Source organism: Poecilia reticulata, chromosome 2 (assembly GCF_904066995.2).
Source record: "Poecilia reticulata chromosome 2, P_reticulata-male-v2, whole genome shotgun sequence".
NCBI lineage: Eukaryota > Metazoa > Chordata > Actinopteri > Cyprinodontiformes > Poeciliidae > Poecilia > Poecilia reticulata.
Window position 1 is genome coordinate 43,265,076 of NC_088831.1, and position 18,119 is coordinate 43,283,194.

Here is an 18,119-nt window from a genome sequence, read left to right on the forward strand (position 1 = left end):
ATATGAGAACAAATTCATAATCTTATGAGAATAAACTTGAAGTAAAATGGAAAAAAGTTGGAATAATACAAGAATAAAATGGTAATGATACGTAAATGAAGTTCAAATGTTGCTAAAAAATAAACTTGTAATATTAGTAGGAATTTTATAAATCCTTCATGAAATAAGAAATAAAAATGAGGAATGTTGAGCATCTTGTTCTATGGTATCAGTTTTACACATAGGACATACTTGATGGTAAGCATCAGCATCAAATTATTGTCTTGATAAGGAAATTTGTCCTCCACACTAAATTACTAAGCAAACAATTAGCTCTGCTATTTTTATATTTATACTTTAGCGCATTGGCAGCTTGTTGGAAGCTGCTTCAAATATTCCAGGTTTTCCTTCTGCAGTATTCAGGACTGATGCAGTAATTAATGCAAAAGGAGCCCAAACCCAGTAAATGAGCACAGAAATTTCCATTAATCTGAGATGCTGAATTTTCAATGTTTGTTTTTGTAAGTCAAAAATATAAGAAATAAAAGTTACGTGTTTTTCTCTGTGTAATGAATCTCTATGAGTTTGAGTGAAATGAGGGACAAAAGCCTCGGAGCTTTTCTGGATATTTTTCCCTCTGTTGACCCGACAGCGTTGCGCTGCTCTGTCTCTGTGTGAAAGTCAGAACCAGTTCGGCGACAACACTGACATGTTGTGGAGGGAAAACTATTTGCTTCGACTGGAACCGTTTAAAACGGAGCAGCTTCGCCGTTGGAGCGGCTGTCAGCCGGATGATGATGACGATGATGATGATGGTTTGTAAAGACGAGGCGGGTTTTGTGTTCCAGTGCTGCTGGAGAACATCGGCGAGGATCTGGACCCCATCCTGGAGCCCCTGCTGCTGAAGCAGACCTTCAAGCAGGGCGGTTCGCTGTGCATCCGCATGGGAGACTCCACCATCGAGTACGCGCCCGACTTCCGCTTCTACATCACCACCAAGCTGCGCAACCCTCACTACTTACCCAAGATCTCGGTGAAGGTAAAACTCTCTGGACTTGAATCCTCTCCTGTAGGGCCGGACGATACGGCTGAGAAACCTAGCATGACGTAAGAGTTTTATATCGGTCAGTATCGATAATTATTGATTGCTTTTTTGTTTAAATTATCTGAAATGCTTCCAAACTGATGGCGTGACCCTTCCTATTTTATCCAGTTTTCACTCCATGCCGTTATTTTTTATTTGTAACCAACTTGGGAGGCGAAACCTGAAACTGCTGCTGCGTCAGCTACGCAAAAGGTTGTTGCTAGGCAACCATAAGTCACGCAACAGGTCGTTGCTAGGCAACCACAAGTCACGCAACAGGTCGTTGCTAGGCAACCACAAGTTACGCAACAGGTTGTTGAGTAACACAAAGTCTTTCCAAGTAATTTGGTCTAGTTTATAACGCAAATATAAGACAAAACTAACTTGCACATAATTTTTTAGCAAACATGGAGGCTTGTTTTAAGTTTTAAGTTGAAGCAAGAAGTTGTTGCTGGGTAGGCACAAGCTACTAGTCAACCACAAGTTACTCAACAGTCGTTGCTTAGCAACCACAAGTTACCCAACTGGTTTGATGATGAAAAGTTACTTATAAATAAGTTTTTGTGTTATTTCAAATGTACTATTTGCACTGGAATGTAGACCAAAAACACTTGGTGACATTTTGTGATTTTGCAGTGTTTGTGCCTCTCCTTTCAAATTTTTATCTGGAAAATGACTCATTTATGTTCAAAATATCAGAGAAACATGATATTCTGTTTAAAATGTTCATTAGTAAAGGAAAAGCCTCGTGTTTGCTGTTCCTTTTGATGACAAGAAAAAGGTGGACACGAAGTCTCTGTTCTTCGTGTCTCACAACTTGAATAATTTTTTCTTTTCAGTCAAATGTTTGTTATTTGATTACACCGATCATTTTTACCCCAATCACACAGTGGATCATTGTTCTCCCACCCGCTATAATCCGAAAAAGGAGCATTAAAGTAAATCGCATTACAGAGAAGGAAGAGGTTGGAAAGCATTTCAGAAGATCACATTTCCAGCATCTATTTGTAGCAGCTCGCCGCTTTATGGCCGGCTATTAGATTGATTCAGCTCATTTTTCATAACTGCCTCAGTCCCTTTCTCTTCCATTTTTGTCTAAATCTTTTTTTGGCATACAGTGTATTAGTGTGAGGGTTTCCATTACGTCCATTAAACCGCTTTTCGAAATGCAAAAGAGGGCTGATCCGCTGGAGAAGCGGCTCTTTTCCGATGTGAATGTGTGAAAAGGACAAACTGAAGATTTATACGAGATCCAAGCTGTTACCACTAGCAGAGTGGGCCTCGCTGCATCGATGGAAATAAAATTAAACCCCAGAGAAGCACACTTCTTATTTAGGTTACAGAGAAGAACCTCCAGGTGAAAGCTAAGAAACTGCAACACCTTTTCACACTAAAAGAGCGAGTGCACCACACACTGCTGCTTTATTGGAGGCAATCTGATCGTTGCAACTGATTTATAACAGAGAAAACCAACAAACTTTAGTAACTACAGAGGAAATATCATGTTGAGATAAGCACAGTGAATTACAAAAGCAATAATAACTCTTCAGTTCAGCACTTTATGATTCCGCAGCTGCAGACAACACAAATACGACATTCAATGACAAAATATTAGAAAACAAATGTTCAAAATGTGACACACCTGGTCACAAAATTGGTGAAGTGTCGTTTGGGAAGAAGCAGTATTCGTATAAATTTCACCTTACGGATGGCAACCTGCAAATTCCTGAAAGAGACAACGGTTTCTGCTGACTGCAGTGGTTCTGGCTTTTCCACGATCTGCTCCAGATTTCTGACACGGGGCGCTGTTATTATTCTGCTTTCGGTTTTAATAAGATTCAACTACGACGGCGTATTAGGTATGTTGTTATTAGACAAGAAAGGAATAAACTTACTCCACAAAACTCAGAAATTTTGAGATTAATGTCAGAAAATTTCCAGAAAAGTGGAAATTTCATAGTTTTAAAAGTAGAAAATTTTTTATTTTTGAAACTCAAAAAATTAAAAACTGAAACTGAGAACTTTGCTGTTTCTGAGTTTCTTACCAGTCGTCAACAGGAAGGACTTCAAGATGTCTGAGGCAGACTGACAGTGATTTCAGTGGTTAGCATTAGCTTCTGCTAGTTTTTTAATATGTGTTTATCTGTTTAGCATTAGCATAGAGAAAACACCCACCATTGGCAATGACTACTGCTGATTTTAGTACAAACGTATTTTCCATTACAACCATGGCAGCCATTATCAGAAATGTTAATGTTAGCATTAGCTTTGGCTAATTGTTTGTGTTTAGAGGTTTAGCATCAGCATAGGTCAGATTCTTGTTTTGTGAATTAGTGGAACCTTTTTGGTTAGCTTTTGTCACTACTAGCAATAACTGCTGCTGATTTTAGTTCAAACATATATCCTCCATTACAGCTGTGGCGGCCATTTTGAAAAATGTTCACGAGAAAAAAAGAGACACAAAATTAATCAAATAAATCTGATTTCTATGGTTCAAGATATGTAGCTATGATTTGACTCCACAGACATTCATCTAATTGACAATTTTATTGTAATAATGCATCTTCCATGTCAACCACGGTGGCCATCTTGAAAAATCAAAACATTATCAATAAATATGATTTTTGTTGGTTCAATCATGTGTGATTTGACTCTAAAACTTTTCATTTGTGATAAAAATGGGCAAATTTAGTGCAAAATTAAATATTCCTTGACGACCATCTTGGCGCCCATTTTTCAAGATGGCTGCCAAAACAGCAAGCCCTTAAGAACATCTGTGCCTCATTAGGTTCCTGTATCCACATGTAAAAGATTTTGCTGGAATATTAAATAATGTGCTGCACTGTTCAGGTCACACTGCTGAACTTCATGATCACGCCTGAGGGCATCGAGGACCAGCTGCTGGGCATCGTGGTGGCTCGGGAACGGCCTGATCTGGAGGAGGAGAAGCAAGCCCTCATCCGGCAGGGTGCAGAAAACAAAAGGTGCAGTTTTCCTCCACGGTGCGCCGTCCAACCAGCTGCCTGCGGTCTCCAACGCTAAACCAAACTGTGCTTCTTTGTCAGACAACTGAAGGAGATCGAGGATAAAATCTTGGAGGTGCTCTCCTCCTCTGAGGGCAACATCCTGGAGGACGAAACGGCCATCAAGATCCTGTCCTGCTCCAAGGTGTTAGCCAACGAAATCTCTGAGAAGCAGGCGGTTGCCGAGGAGACCGAGCAGAAGATCGACGAGACCCGGATGGGCTACAAGCCCATTGCCATTCACTCTGCCATCCTGTTCTTCTCCATTGCTGACCTGGCAAACATCGAGCCGATGTACCAGTACTCCCTGACCTGGTTCATCAACCTGTTCATCAACTCCATCGACAGCTCAGAGAAGAGTGATGAGGTGGACAAGAGGTAGGCCGCTCCAACTCCGCCGCTTAGCTTCCAGGTGTCATATTATGCTTCCTTGAACAGGTTAGAATAGGATCTATGGCCTAAGCAAAACATGTTCATTATATTTTTAAATCATTCTTACATAATGAGATTTTCTTTTAAAATGAGATGTTTAGGGCCTCCTGCCATTTTAAATCCAAAGAAGCTGCTGTTGGCCGCGCAGCGTTTACACTCGTACATGCAAATGGCCGACAACAGATGGACAATTATACAACCGTACATCTTTGAAAAGCAGAAGAGGAGCCTCCTGCACAACCAACATTAAGTACAGGGCATACAGAGGAAAAACCAGTTGATCAAATGTGCTGGAGCTCTGCTTTGGTTGCTAGGTAACGGGCTGGGGTTGCTAGGTAACGGGCATTGCCTGCTTATTCAAATTCAAAAGTACTTTATTGATCCCAAAGAAAAATTAAATGTTGTTGTAACTCGTTTAGTTAAAGAATTATTGTAAATGGTTACATTATTTTCAGGAGGTTTTTTGAAACCGCTCATTTTCCAGAGACCAAAAGAATAACATTAAAGCTACAAATTTAACTCTTATAAAAAATATTATTTTTAACATATTTGTTGAAACTGTCATGATGTTGTGGCAGTTTGTTTTGAGACAGATAATCTGTGAACATTTCAAGCTTCTCTGCCTTTTCTCCCAGTGCTCACTAGAAACAACCAATCAGAGACAGAAGGCGGGTCTTAGTGCTGTCAATCACCTCTGTGTGGCGCGGCTCATCTGGCACGCTGCAGCTAGCACAGAATGTTGTGAATGCTAGTCTAGTTAGCATGGCCACCAATGACAGCGGGTAAATGGTTTTTCTGTTTCCTCGCCATTAGCACATTTAGCAGCGCGTATGTGAGTTGATTGACAGCGCCAGCACCCTCCTCCTGACTCTGATTGGCTGTTTTTGGTTGGGAGAGGTTCATTTCTTCGGACGGCAGTAGAAGTTCAGGTTGTCTGTCTCATAACAAACTGTCATGACATGGTCACAGTTTAAACAAATATGTTAAAAAAAACAAAAACATTTTTTAATAAAAATTACACACTGAAGCTTCTAAGAACTTTTAAGTTCTTAGAAGCGGTAGAGACCCAAATGGAAACACAAAAATGTGATTTTTTTTTTTCATAACAGATCTCCTTTAAAAACACATCTGAAGTGATTTTAATGCATGAAGATGGGTTTGCAGCGCCGCTCGGTTTGGTTTCTGCTGGAATAACGGCGCTGATTAAAACTGTGACACATGTCCCTGCCTCAGATTGCAGATCCTGAGGGACCACTTTACCTACGCGCTGTATGTCAACGTGTGCCGCTCCCTGTTTGAGAAGGACAAGCTGCTTTTCTCCTTCTGCCTCAGTGTCAGTCTGCTCATGCACGACAAGCTGGTGGGTGCATGCTCACACGCGCATACATCTGTGACACCAGCACAACGTCTCCGATGGCTTTTCCTATCATGTTTTTCACTGAGTGATTAGGCAACCAGACGAGCAAGTTATCCTCGTTTTATGGACGGCGTAACTCGTGTAAAGAGCTCCGACATATTTACTCTTAAAATGCCTGAATTGATGTGAATGTTTCAGGTGGATGAGGGGGACTGGCGCTTCCTGCTCACAGGCGGCGTGGGCCTGGACAACCCTCACTCCAACCCCTGCAGCTGGCTTCCCAAGACGTCCTGGGATGAGCTCTGCCGTCTGGACGAGATCGAACGTTTCCACAACTTCCGGCAGGATTTCCAGGCACTGCTCCCAGAGTGGAAGGAGGTTTACGACAGCCCGGTGAGGCCCAGCTCGCTCTAGGTTTAAACCGCCCCTTTACTTTGTCCCCCTACGTTCATTAAACATAAGACAGGTTAAACATAGACAGGTTTGGTTTCCATGGGAACGCCGGACTCTAGGCTGGAAGTTGATAAAAAAGCATTTTAGTAGTTGAGTTTATGCCTAAACACTGCAGGACAGACATGAATGACCAGGAACCTTCATCAAAGAGCCATTGTATGGAGCTCCAGTAGTGCCAAAAAAAAAAAAGTATGCACACTGCTCAAAAAGATAAAGGGAACACTTAAACAACACAATATAACTCCAAAGTAAATCAAACTTCTGTGAAATCAAACTGTCCACTTAGGAAGCAACACTGATTGACAACGGGGACCCTCGTCGGGTCAATCAGTGTTGCTTCATAAGTGGACAGTTTGATTTACTTGGAGTTATATTGTGTTGTTTAAGTGTTCCCTTTATTTTTTTGAGCAGTATATTTTGGTCTAGTCTCTAGTGTTCAGTGTCTAGTTTCTAGACATTAGTCTCTACTGTCCAATATAGTCTCTAGTGTTTGTCGTTTGCAGAGTCGTTTGTCTCTTATTGTGTGATCTGCCTGCTACTTCCTGTTTCTACACCCAGGCCCTTCCCAGTGCCGCCATATTTGTTTCTTACTGTGTTATTTCAGGGTATGACTAAATTTAGTTATGTATGTTGTGTTTCTTAGTACTAAATAAGCGAGGATCTGTTTTTTTATTATCATGTTTTGTTTTAAATGGCTGAGTACAGGCAGTAAGAGGAGAAGATCTGCCTGCCAGATTCAGAAGACATGATGCTCATAGACATGTCTTTGAAATACAAAAGAGCTAAAATTGAATTTTTATCTCATTAAATGTTCTCCACTCAGTTGTGCCAGTCATATCTATGCAGTTTAGATGAGAGAACAGCTGTTAAGTCAATGTTTGTTGCACACCAACTTATCTGTTTGCTGCTGCACACACACACACGCACACACCTACACACGCACACACACCTACACACGAACACACACACATCTTTACACACTCCATCCAAGTTTGATGTATAATCAACACAATCAGCCACAACACTTCTGTCTAATTAGTTCTAGTTTGTTCCAGTTGTAAAATTCACATTTATTCAATCTCGATGTGAGAGCAGCTGTTCAATTCAACACACACACGCACACACAAACACACACACACGGATGGTTTTACAGAAATCCTAGGAGATTAGAATAAAAATATGTCCATCCACACCATGGAAACACGTGTACCATTATTCCCATGGTACAGCACTAACATTCTCAGTTTTCTACAGCCTAGCTTCTGATATTTCTGCTTGACATGTACAGACTTTATACTTTTCTTACGCAAAAGTTGGCCTTTTGCGTAAGAAAATATTGTCCAGCCTATAATGTCCAGTGCCAAAAGTCTAGTCCAGGGGTGAACAATCCTGGTCCTCGAGGCCCGGTGTCCTGCAACTCTTGGATGTCTCCCTGGTCCAACAGGGAGTTGTTAAGATTTGAGAGTCCAACACAGTGCAGTGAAGTTCTCCAGAGTCCTGCTAACGACCTCATTATTTGACTCAGGTGTGTTGAAGTAGAGATGCATCTAAAAGTTGCAGGAGACCGGCCCTCCAGGCCTGGAGTTGTCCACCCCTGGTCTAGTCTTTAGTGTACTGTCTCTGATGTCCAATCTCTAGTGCAGAGTGTCTTGTCTCCAGTGTCCAATCTTTAGAGTCTGGAGTCCAGTGCTTAGTGTCTATTGTCCCTAGTGCCCATTGGTTCGGTCTCTAGTCTCTAGTGTTCAGAATCTAGACTATCGTGTTCAGTCTCTTATCTTCTGATATTTCTGACATGTACACATTTATTACTCTTTCCATATACGATGCTGGTGTATCTTCATGTTTTAAAATGTCACTTCTGTCACAAAAACCTAACAGTAATGTGTGTTTGTGAAGGAGTGAAGAGTTGACACATGCAGTGTTCCTGGTATTTGTGTTGGATTCTCCCCACCTGATTCTGTACGATATTTGGATGTCTTTTAAATATGAGTGTTTTTGTTTTTTTGCTGTGAACGTTTGCAGAACCCCCATCAGACTCCCTTCCCAGGCGTGTGGCAGGACCACCTGTCCCAGTTTCAGAAGATGATGGTGATCCGATGTCTCCGACCCGACAAGGTCGGTGCGACGGTGATTACTGTGAGTTTGTTTCACATTGACAAACACTGAAGACGTTGCTCTGCCCCAGATTGTCCCGATGGTGCAGGAGTTTGTTTCAGACAGCGTTGGGCAACCCTTCATCGAACCGCCGCCCTTCAACCTGAACACCGCCTTCTCAGACAGCCACTGCTGCGCTCCCCTCATCTTCGTCCTGTCCCCCGGCTCCGACCCCATGGCGGCTCTGCTGAAATTTGGAGACGAAATGGTATGACCACACTGGGAAAGTCTCAACCAGGACTCGTTTTGACGAGAGAACCTGATATGGAGCTACATTTGGTGCAAAAATAACTGCAAAGTTCAAGTCAGGGTGAAAAAAATCCTTCAGTCAAATTTGTAGATAAAAGACACACTTAAAAAAAAAAATCTTACACACGTTTGCATAAAATGATCTAATAATAATGTACGAAGCTAAATGGGGGCCATAACATTTGCTTAAATTTTTTTTTAAACTGAAGAAAAAAACAAAACTTGAATCTAAAAATGTATTTTGAACTTTTTTCAGTTTCAAATTTTTTCAATTTCAAAATCATTTTCAATTTGATTTTGATTTAGTTTAAAAATTATTTTAGTTTTTCAGCTTCAAATGTTTACCTTCCACGTTTAACATTTACCTTCCACGTTTCTTTTTTCTGTATTTAAGTTAGATTTTTTTCAGTTTGAAATGTTTTCTCAGTTTCAAACATATTTTGTCAGCTTTAACATATTTTTTTAGTTTCAAATCTTTTTTTTTTCAATTTCTTTTTTTTTTTCCCCAATTAAAAAAAAACATTTGGAGCAAACTTTGTGGCACCAATTTAGCTCCATAAGTTGGGATCATACAATTTGCTCTCAAATTTTAACAATGTATTTTTCGTTCACTGATATTAAGAAATTATTGACTTAAAACAAGCTTCTGTGTCTTACGGAAACGTTATTTATCAGTTAGTTTTGTTTTATTTAGAAGCTAGACAAAAAATACTTGGAAAGATTTTGTGTTTTTGCACATCACTGTACAGTATTAGAATAGTTTTAACCCCTTCCTGTGCGTCAGAGCCATGAAATGTGTTGCTGGTTTGCTCTCTCAGGGCTTTTCAGGCAGCAAGCTCACCTCCCTGTCTCTGGGCCAAGGTCAGGGTCCAATAGCCATGAAAATGATTCAGACAGGCGTCAACGATGGCACCTGGGTCGTCCTGCAGAACTGCCACTTAGCCACTTCCTGGATGCCCATACTGGAGAGAGTCTGTGAGGTAAAAACAGCCAATCGCGTCTCTGACGTAGTTTTATTCCGACCCAGCTGAGCGGGTTGGTGTTTGGTCACTGCGCAGGGCCTGCTGCCCGACTCCACCCACCCAGACTTCAGGCTGTGGCTGACCAGCTACCCGTCGCCCACCTTCCCCGTCACGGTGCTGCAGAACGGCGTGAAGATGACCAACGAGGCTCCCAAGGGCCTCCGCTCCAACATCGGCCGCTCCTACTTGATGGACCCCATCTCCGACCCCGAGTTCTTCAACAGCTCCAACAAGCCGGTCAGTTCGCTGGTGTTTATCAAGGTTATAATAGTTCTGACTTTGTCATTACAGTTTTGTTTCTTTTTGTTGTGACTTGTTGTTTGTCTGATTGAATTAGTTTTAATTAGTTTTTACAGTGTGTTTGCTGGTTTTTATTAGTTACTGCTAGTTAAATATTATTTAGTTTTAGCTTAGTTTTTACTATTATAAACCAGTTGCAGCGTGACGCCACGCCCCCATCTCCCTGCTGGAGGGCAAAAACCTGCTAGCTGACGATAACTGGCATTAGCTGCTAAGTTATCAATATAACAATCTAAATCTTAAACGTACGCCTGACATATTGTAGAAAAAGGGACTCCGTGCTTTGCTACACTATGACAACCAGATAACAACGTCAAGAAAAAGTTTTAATTAAGAAAAACGTAGCGAGGGAGAGGGAAGTAGCTTAGTTATGCTAGCTTGACTATGACAACCTTAACAGGTAGATATGCTGCAGAATTCTGTGTTTTGGTTCATTTATAAAATAAAAAAAATGCAACCCACACACCAACTGTGACAGATCATCAATAGATCAGATGTTTAAATTAGCTAATCGACCACCGCTATCTTAGCTTAGCTAATAGCAGCAGTAGCTAATCATCTACAGTGATCACTAATTAATAATCGTGAAATAAACATCAAACCTAAAAACATCAAACTGTAACGAACTGAACGTTCTGCTCTTTGTGTGGGAAATGTTTGGGTGTTTTTTGGCGTTGTATCCTGATAACACAGAGTGGGGCTGTTGTCAGTTGCTATGGCAACGAGCCTGTAGTGAGAAAGAAGAATACGAGGTCTTGAGTTGTTTTTCTGCGTTATTTTTCCCTTTGCTGTGGCGCACTGCACTAAATTAATAGCACCTACATCTCCAGGTTTCATGTAGTTAATGTAATTGTTCTACATGGGCAGAAAGACGAATATTCGTCTTTCTGCCCACCTGTGATGTCCGCATGTGCAAAATGTCTGGATGTAAACAGTAACATGCAGGCGCTCCATAATAACCTCTGTCCGTTTGTCTGTGTTTGTCCAGGCTGTGTTCAAGAAGCTGCTGTTCGGTTTGTGTTTCTTCCACGCCCTGACGCAGGAGAGGAGGAAGTTCGGCCCGCTAGGCTGGAACATTGCGTACGAGTTCAACGAGACGGACCTGCGCATCTCCGTGCAGCAGCTGCACATGTTCCTGGAGCAGTACCAGGTCCTACGGTCCCCTTTTATTATCTCAATGCCTCTGGTTCTGGTTTAATTAAGTATTCCCTGTCATGAGACATTTTCCCAGCTCCTCTTGACATTTTTCCACAAACACTCCAACATTCACGGCGGAAATCGAGAGCCCGGGAGATCTTCTTTTTTTTTTTTGTAGATGGTGACATTTTCAGCATGTCGGTGAAACTCTCCTCAAGTCTCTCTGTTAGCCGCAAAAGCAGGGGTGTCCAAAGTGTGGCCCGGAGGCCACTTGTGGCCCTTGAAATGAACTTGTTTGGCCCCTGACCTCGAGTGAGGAATGGTAAACAAAAGAGAAAACAATGGATGACCCAAAAAATGTGGACATTGTCTGTTTTATCACATTTTCAAAGTTTATTGAATTTTAAAATTATTGTATTTTCGAAGTTTCCTGTGGGGTTTGATGATTGTTGTGAATATCGCAGCGTTCTACGAACAAACGAGGCATTTAGTCCAGTTTTTGTCGTCTATTGATCTTTCACAAGTTTCAGTGGCTGAAGAGCTCATCAATAGAGGGGAAAGATAACGCAGAAAACCAACTGAAAACCGATTGTATTCTCCTTTTTCTTCACTCTCTGCCTCGGCTTTACTCCACACACACCCGTTGTCGTGGCAACCGACTGACAACGGCTTCACGAGCCAATACATTACGTAGAAGTGTATCAGGAATCAACCCAAAATAAATCACAAAAGCATTTCCCACATAAAGACAGGACATTCAGTTTGTTACAGTTTCACGTTTTCAGGCTTGATGTTTATTTTCGATTCTTAATAAGTGATGAAGTGAACACACAGCGGTAAATCAGCTAATTTAAACCTGTGCTCCTGATTATCTGTCAGAGAGTTGGTGAGTGATTCACTTTATTTTAATGTTATATAAACCAAAACATGCTGAATTCCACAGCACATCTACACGTTAAGTTTGTCATAGTCAAGCTAGCGTAGCTGACCTACTTTCTACTTTCTCAATATATTTTTAAGTTTAAAACCTTTTACTTGCTTGTGTTTCCAGGACGTCCCGTTCGACGCCCTGCGCTACATGACTGGAGAGTGTAACTACGGAGGACGAGTCACAGACGACTGGGACAGACGAACTCTGCGCACCATCCTCTCCATCTTCTACACGACACAGCTAATCGACGACCCCGACTACATGTTTGACTCCAGCGGCCTTTACTACGTGCCACCAGACGGCGATGTAAGTCAGACCCTCTTCGTAGCTCCGTCTGGTTCTGTCGACTCAGTCGTTAGCATCATCGTTTCAAAGTCTGAATGCTGATGATGTTTTAATGCGGATGTGATAATGGATGAAGTATTTGAAAAACTGATATCAAAGTATAACTTTGCAAGTTGCTCCATAATCCTCATTTTAACGCAGACTTATTTTTAATGTAGGTGTTCTCAGAGAATTACGTCTTTATTCTCATATTTTTTTTCAACTTTTTTCTTGTAATTTAAAGACTGTTTTATTGTAATTCACAAAACAAAAACGATCTTAGTCTTAGCCTAATGGTCTATTGTAAAAACATTCAACGCTGAACTGCAGTTCGAAAGGTCAAAGTTCAGCTCCTTCCTGACAATAACTCCTTTAATATTTCAGACATTTTATAGAAAAAGATGCTTTAATAAAGTAACAGATTAAGGATGTAACTTGATTTTTTTTCCATTTTTCCTCCTTGCAGCACATTTGTTTATATTTCTATTAAATTGTGCAGGTTAAATGTCAAATTAAATTGCTGTTTTTACGTCTATAAAACCTCGCATTTTGCTGGATATTTGGATCCCAGTTTGAAGCATGTTGGAAATCCAGTTAACGACCATCGGGTAAGCGGCGCCTCAGGTCGCTTCAGGCCGCGCCGGCGCTTTAAGAACTCCATAAAGTCTGGAGTTCCCCAGCAGCCCCTGACCCAGAGTTCGCTCTAACTGTTGATGAGCTACCTTTAAAAAGTCATCAGCAGATAAAATGTGTGTAATAAGGCGCAGCAGGCGGCCGCCGTCACCGACGGCTGATGGATCTGTTATCGCAGCGCGGTCTGCGGCGAGCAGCGTTTTATTTGGCATTTTGTTCCGCCGTACTTCACCCCCCTCCAATCACATCTTTTATTCATGAAGTCACATTTACATATTCATTAAAACAAATGCCAGCAATCTTTGGAGCACAGTTGTTTTTCAGTGAGGGTTATTACTGCAGATGTTTTCCGATGTTACGTTAAAAATGTCTAACTTCTCGCCCCCCCACCCCGCCGTCGTTTCTGCCGCAGTACAACAGCTACTTGGAGTTCACCAAGTCGCTCCCCCTCAACCCGTCGCCGGAGATTTTCGGCATGAACGCGAACGCGGACATCACCAAGGATCAGGCCGAGACGCAGCTGCTGTTTGACAGCATCCTGCTCACACAGGTATAGCGTCACGCTGAGGGTCAAATCACAATATGAAGGAATTATTTACTTTAAAAAAGTTCTTATTTCTTTTTGAAAAGTTACTTGTCAGTTTTGTCTTATTTTCAGTGTAATAAGATGTTTGCACCAAAACTAAACCAAAAGTACTTGGTGAGAGTTTGTGTTTTTATAGTGTGATCATATAATTAAGGTCAAATTATATAATTCTTCTTTCTTTTTTTGTTCTGTTGTGTTCAGGATTTAGTTCATAGTTCATCCTTTTTTTAAACACGGCTGATTAATCCGATTACTCGCCAATCGTTTCCTCCCCTTTAGTTTTATTCCACTACATTGAAATAAACCTGGGCTGCACAGTGGTGCAGTTGGTAGAGCTGTTGCCTTGCAGCAAGAAGGTTCTGGGTTCGATTCCCGGCCCCGGTCTTTCTGCATGGAGTCTCCATGTTCTCCCTGTGCATGGTGGGTTTTCTCCGGGTACTCCGGTTTCCTCCCACAGTCCAAAAACATGACTGTCAGGTTAATTGGCCTCTCCAAATTGCCCCTAGGTGTGAGTGTGTGTGTGCATGGTTGTGTGTCCTGTGTTGCCCTGCGACAGACTGGCGACCTGTCCAGGTGACCCCGCCTCTCGCCCGGAACGTTAGCTGGAGAGGCACCAGCACCTCCTGACCCCATTTAGGGACAAGGGCGTAAGAAAATGGATGGATGGAAGAAATAAACCTCACTCTATAAACCAAACGTAGATATTTCAGTTGACTTTTTCAGTGTTTTTGACTCTGGTGGATCCTGTGATCCCACATCATGATGCTGCAGCTCTGAGCTGTTAAACCTTTCACTGCAAATCAAACCCAAAGATTTCACATCAACGCCTATTTCTAGATGAAGGAGCCGCTGCTCCTCCTGCGCAGTTCTAGCTGATTTATTTCTACATCCATGTGTTTTCAGACACACAGCTGTGTGTGTGTGTGTGTGTGTGTGTGTGTGTGTGTGTGTGTGTGTGTGTGTGTGTGTGTGTGTGTGTGTGTGTGTGTGTGTGTGTTTCTGAGCTCTGTATATACAGTAGCAGCTTCCGTCCAAAGCGTCAGACTTTTTTTGTTGCAACAGATAAATAGTCAATTATCTCCAGACGCACCGTGACTCCCACATTTTAAAGTTACATTTAGAGCTCCACAGACTCCGGGATTTATTCCTATTAATATTATTTGGCAAGATTAATATTGGCGTCAGTCATGTGTGGACTTCATTAGCATCTAATACGCTCTCATCAGTCTCAATGATCGATAAACAGCGACGCACTTAAAGCGGAATGAGGCAGCTATTTGTCATTCTGCTACTGTAACGCGGCCGCCATTAGCCGGTGATTATCCATTACCGCTGGCTGAACATCGTGTAGGTGAATGGATAAGACGAAAAGCGGAAGAACCGCAGATTAGAGTGAATAATTATCAGCATGAATGAGTTTCAGAACGGCTGATGAGAGAGTGTCAAATTGGTGTGTGGGAGAAATTAGACGGAAAATGTGAAGCCGTTCTGCTCCGACTTCCGTCTGTAAATACAGAAAATAAAGTTAAAATTAGGAAGAAGCTCATAAAATATCTGTTTTAGGGATGCAAACAATTAATCGATTTATTATTAGATTAAAATGACTTCAAATTGATTAACTAATAGCGTCTTCTTGCACTAAGGGTGACCAAAGGTGCGGCCCTGGGGCCGTTTGTGGTCTTTCGACTGATTTTGTCGGGCCCTCAGCTGCAATTCAAAAATGATACAAGGAGTAAAATTACTCCTTGTATCATTTTCTAACAATAAAAAATGTAAAGTATAGCAAATTGTTTTTATAACCAAGCTTTAAAAAAAGGTAGAACGATGTTCAACCGGAGACTGTTACTGAAAAGGCGACTTTGAGTTAAATCAATTAAATTGATCAGCTTTGATTTCATTTATTAAACTAAATGTAGCAAGCCTTTTGAAAAGAAATTGACCCAAATCCTGTACATATTACTGAAAATAAATCTGTTCAATCGAGCCCAAAAGAAACTGACATTTTTAAAACTTGTAATTTTTCAACTTTTGAAACGCAACTCAAAAAAATTCCAAAAGTGGATTTAAAAAAAAAAAAAATAATAATTTCTAGAAAATTTCAGAGATTAAAATCAAAATTTTTTCTAGAAACTTTTACACTTTTCCCAACCCAGAAATTTTGCATTTTTTTCCAGAACATTTCTGAAAATGTATTCCTGTTTTTTTATATATATCTACAATGGCCTTAATACACCATCGTAAAAATCCCTTTCAAATCTTTGATCTACAATAAATATCTATTTTGAAGATTTTTTTAAAAATCGGACTTCTTTATTGCTTATTGGCTTAGAGTCTAATCGTAGTTTGGCCGCCATCCAGCAGGGGGCGCCGCTGGTCATCCGTAAGCGGAGCCAGAAACAAAGATGGCGGAGAGATCCCTGAACGGTAAAGAGCAACGGTCCACAATGAGTCTGGTTTGGGATGTAAAATGCACTTTATGCGGTTCTGTTTAGAAATATAAACACTCAACAAACTGCTTAGGTTTTATCCGATTAACGCTTCATTCAGCCGAGCTCCGTCACGGAGCGACGTCAACTTCATCAACCAAAAATTACTGATGTGCTACGAAGGTGAGGATTACAGAAAAACTGTAACGTAACAGTTTGGTGCTTTGGTCTCAACGCAGTTTGTTTACGGAGACTTCGTACATCATTTCATTTGTTGTCTTTATTTATTTTTTAATATTTATTTATCCAGTTCCAGTGTTAAATGTTCAATAGAATTTAAAGGTTATTGATCTTTGAAAATTTTTTTTTTTTGTCATAATGCCATTATAACATTAGGTAAATTACCTGAGTGAAGGTGGCCCCCCCACCTTCTTCAAATCAGACAAAATTGGTGTCAAAGCGTTTGTGCTACATTTGTGCTGGTTTGTGCAGCAAAAATGTTCGTTTGCGCTGCTTTAGCTTTTAAAGATAATAAAAGAAAAGTTTCTAGAGGTCATCAGAGGTCAACTCCCCCCCCCACACACACCTTCTTCAAATCAGGCAAAATGGGTGTAAATCAACCTGACTAGTTTTGTGCTGGTTTGCTATGGCTTTGAAGATGAACAAAAAACTTCACTCAGGTGTGACAATGGTCTCAAAACTAGAATAACGATAACTTCTGGGACAGTTTATCGTCCCACATGGTGGTTATTTCTTGATACCAAAGTCAGGTTTTTAAGGAAATAGCCGCTTAGCAATGAGATGAATCAACTTTAGATTAACTCATTAATCAATAACTTGCATCCGCAGTCTGTTTCTTTTTGAGATGTCTTAGTTTAAATCAGGCATCACTGTGATGAAACAGAAGTTCGACCGCGGAGTGTTTGAAGAGGAATGCATGATGTGAAAATGATCATTTTTCCCAGGAAGCTGTCATTTTTAATGAGACGCCTCCATGTTCTGATCGCCGCTCCGTGTCTCTGATCAGTCGCGCTCCGGAGGCGGAGACGCCAAATCCACCGACGACATGGTGTTTGAAGTGGCAGCCGACATCCTGAGCAAGCTGCCTCCGGACTTCAACCTGGAGGCGGCGCTGCGGAGCTTCCCCACCAGCTACAAGCAGAGCATGAACACCGTGCTGGTGCAGGAGATGGGCCGCTTCAACAACCTGCTCTCCTGCATCCGGAGCTCCTGCATCAACATCCAGAAGGCCATAAAGGTGCACAGCACTCCAGCTTGTCTCTGTGGGAAACTTTCAAGCATGAAAATTAGCTTGGTCACTTCTCAGGTCGCATGTTTTTTTTTATGTTTCCCATTAGCCACGTGAATTTCAGAATGACTTTTGCCATTTTGACCCTTTTAATCCAATTATTGTCATAAAATGTTACCCATTAGCATGGCTGTGTGACATCATATCGCTTTAAAGTGATAATATGAAGCAAAAACTGAAACTGAGGACTTTGTGTTTTGCGAGTCTCACACCTGTTAACTGGAAGGAGATGAAGACCTGACACAGACTGGTTGGCAGCCATCTTAATGGTTAGCATTAGCACAGCTAAGATTCTCGTTTATCAAATTAGTGAACTTTTTGGTTAGCTGTGCCCAATGCTGGCACTAACTACTGCAGATTTTACTACAAGCATATTCCATTACAGCCATCGCAGTCATTTTTAAAAATGTTAATTTTTCGTTTCAACGTTAATTGTTTGTATTGGTCCAATCATTTCTGATTTGACAAGAAACTTACTCAGTTAATATCTTCCGTGGCTTGTTTTGGGGAGGATCTGCACCAAGTTATGCTCTTGAATCCACATGTGAAAGATTTGGCTGAATAATTTTCTGCAAAGTGAGATGAACCAGGATGTTTGCAGTGGAAACGTCCGTAATGCTTCGTCTTTTCATTGTTAAACTCCATATAAAAGCAAATATTCCTTAATTCCATCAAAGGCGTTTCGTATAAACAGAGGCTCCAAATCATTACATCTTATTG

General features: G+C 41.2%; 1 protein-coding gene across 1 annotated transcript in view; it reads left to right on the forward strand.

Moving 5' to 3' along the window:
• Positions 1-18,119, forward strand: part of dnah7 (dynein, axonemal, heavy chain 7) — an 88,431-nt gene that overhangs the window by 61,110 nt on the left and 9,202 nt on the right. Inside the window, exons 49-61 of the mRNA XM_081604694.1 lie at positions 828-1,018; positions 3,914-4,047; positions 4,129-4,464; positions 5,752-5,878; positions 6,074-6,268; positions 8,351-8,443; positions 8,514-8,690; positions 9,550-9,711; positions 9,790-9,990; positions 11,042-11,203; positions 12,242-12,427; positions 13,491-13,628; positions 17,118-17,348. Coding sequence (XP_081460820.1) covers positions 828-1,018; positions 3,914-4,047; positions 4,129-4,464; positions 5,752-5,878; positions 6,074-6,268; positions 8,351-8,443; positions 8,514-8,690; positions 9,550-9,711; positions 9,790-9,990; positions 11,042-11,203; positions 12,242-12,427; positions 13,491-13,628; positions 17,118-17,348 — 2,333 coding nt within the window. The remainder of the gene's footprint in view (positions 1-827; positions 1,019-3,913; positions 4,048-4,128; positions 4,465-5,751; positions 5,879-6,073; positions 6,269-8,350; positions 8,444-8,513; positions 8,691-9,549; positions 9,712-9,789; positions 9,991-11,041; positions 11,204-12,241; positions 12,428-13,490; positions 13,629-17,117; positions 17,349-18,119) is intronic.